Genomic DNA, 1,662 nt, shown 5'->3' with positions numbered 1-1,662 from the left:
GTTGGACAGTAGAGAAAGTAAGTAGAAGAACTAGACAACTTCCTTAACAAAATGAGTAAATGGTTGTGATGGCTTAGGTCCCAGACTTAGTCACTTGATCTCCATATGTCAAACTCTGGGAAAAGAAAAACGGTATATTTTCTTCCAGATGTCACAGAATAGATGCTTTGCTGACTTCTGGAGACATTCAATCAGGCAGCAATAATCCAAAACTATTTATTCAAGGATTTTGTCTTTCCAAGCACCTTTCTAAAAGCAGTCTTCATGTCCTTATTCCTGAGGCTGAAAATGAGGGGGCTGAGGAAAGGGGTAATGACAGTGTAAGGAACTGCTATCAGTGTGTCATCTCCCCCTGAGGCTTCAGGCTTCAGATAAACAATAGATGCAAAGCCAAAGTGGATGATGACCACTGTGATGTGGGAGGCACAGGTGGAAAATGCCTTCTGCTTGCCCTCAGCTGAAGGGATCCTGAGGACAGTGGAGAGGATGAAAATATAGGTGAGGATGATGAGCAGGAATGTGCCCAGCAAGCCTGACACTGAGATCATGGTTACAATAAATTCTGTGAGGTCACTGTCTAGAGAATTCAGCCTCACAACTGCCCGCATATGGCAGAAAAAGTGTTTGACAAGGTTGGGGTTGCAGAGAGAGCCCTTGAATATCAGTGCAGTCTCTATCAGAGAGATAAAGAAGCCTCCAGCCCAAGCAGAGGCCACAAGTTGCCCACACGCCATTTTGGTCATAAGCACTGGATATCTGAGAGGGTTGCAGATGGCCAGGAAGCGATCATAGCCCATCAGTGTAAGGATGAAACAATTAGTGCCACCAAGTCCCAAGAAGAAACACATCTGCAAGCCACAACCTATGACTGAAATGCTTCTACTTTTGGCCAGAAGATCTGCCAGCATCTTGGGGATGATGGTCAGTGTGTAGCAGGTCTCAGAGAAGGAGAGTGCACTGAGGAAGAGGTACATAGGAGTGTGGAGAGCTCTGTCGACCCAAGTAAGACCCATGATGGCCAGGTTGCCTGTGAGAGTGAGAAGATAGAGGCAAAAGAAGACCACAAAGAGGAATGTTTGTACATGTGGGTAAACAGAAAAGCCAACAAGAATGAATTCCTGCAGGATTGTCTGGTTGATCTTCATTGTTTGAATGTTTGGTATCTGAAAGAAACCACAAGTAAACATTTAACTCTCCATTATTCTTTGAAAATTGTGGTGTGAATAAGAAAAATGATCAGAGTTACAATTACCAAATGATTTTTCATTTAGTGATGTGTTTTCATAATTTTTCATTCATTCATTTCTTTTTTATTCAGCATCCGATTGCTGATTACTTATGTGACAAGAAGACTTTTTCTGGCCTATTTTTTTTAAACAATTTTATTGACTTGTAATACAATAGGGAAAAATATCCTAATTGATGAAGATTCTTAATACTGAAAAAACTACAGAGTATCTAATAGACAAACACAGTAAAGGTCCAATACAGCAACTTCCACGTAATATATGGTCTGTAAACATCTACTGAGTAAATGTTGTTAGTTGATTTATAGTAATTAGAGGACCAAACTTTGACAATGGCTTGCAATTGTTGCAGAAACCTAAAGCCATTATTTCTTCTTGAAGAAGACACATAGGTCCTGAAACATTAAAGGAAAGT

General features: G+C 40.6%; 1 protein-coding gene across 1 annotated transcript; it reads right to left on the bottom strand.

Annotated features, from left to right (window-relative positions):
* Positions 1–212: 212 nt before the first annotated feature.
* On the bottom strand, positions 213–1,187 carry OR10X1 (olfactory receptor family 10 subfamily X member 1). Its single transcript, NM_001390963.1, is given in 1 exon segment — positions 213–1,187. A coding segment is annotated over 1 exon segment (975 nt).
* Between the last annotated feature and the right edge of the window lie 475 nt (positions 1,188–1,662).

Source organism: Equus caballus, chromosome 5 (genome assembly GCF_041296265.1).
Source record: "Equus caballus isolate H_3958 breed thoroughbred chromosome 5, TB-T2T, whole genome shotgun sequence".
Taxonomy (NCBI): Eukaryota; Metazoa; Chordata; class Mammalia; order Perissodactyla; family Equidae; genus Equus; species Equus caballus.
Note: the sequence above shows the minus strand (reverse complement) of the source record. Positions and strands in the feature narration are given on the sequence as shown.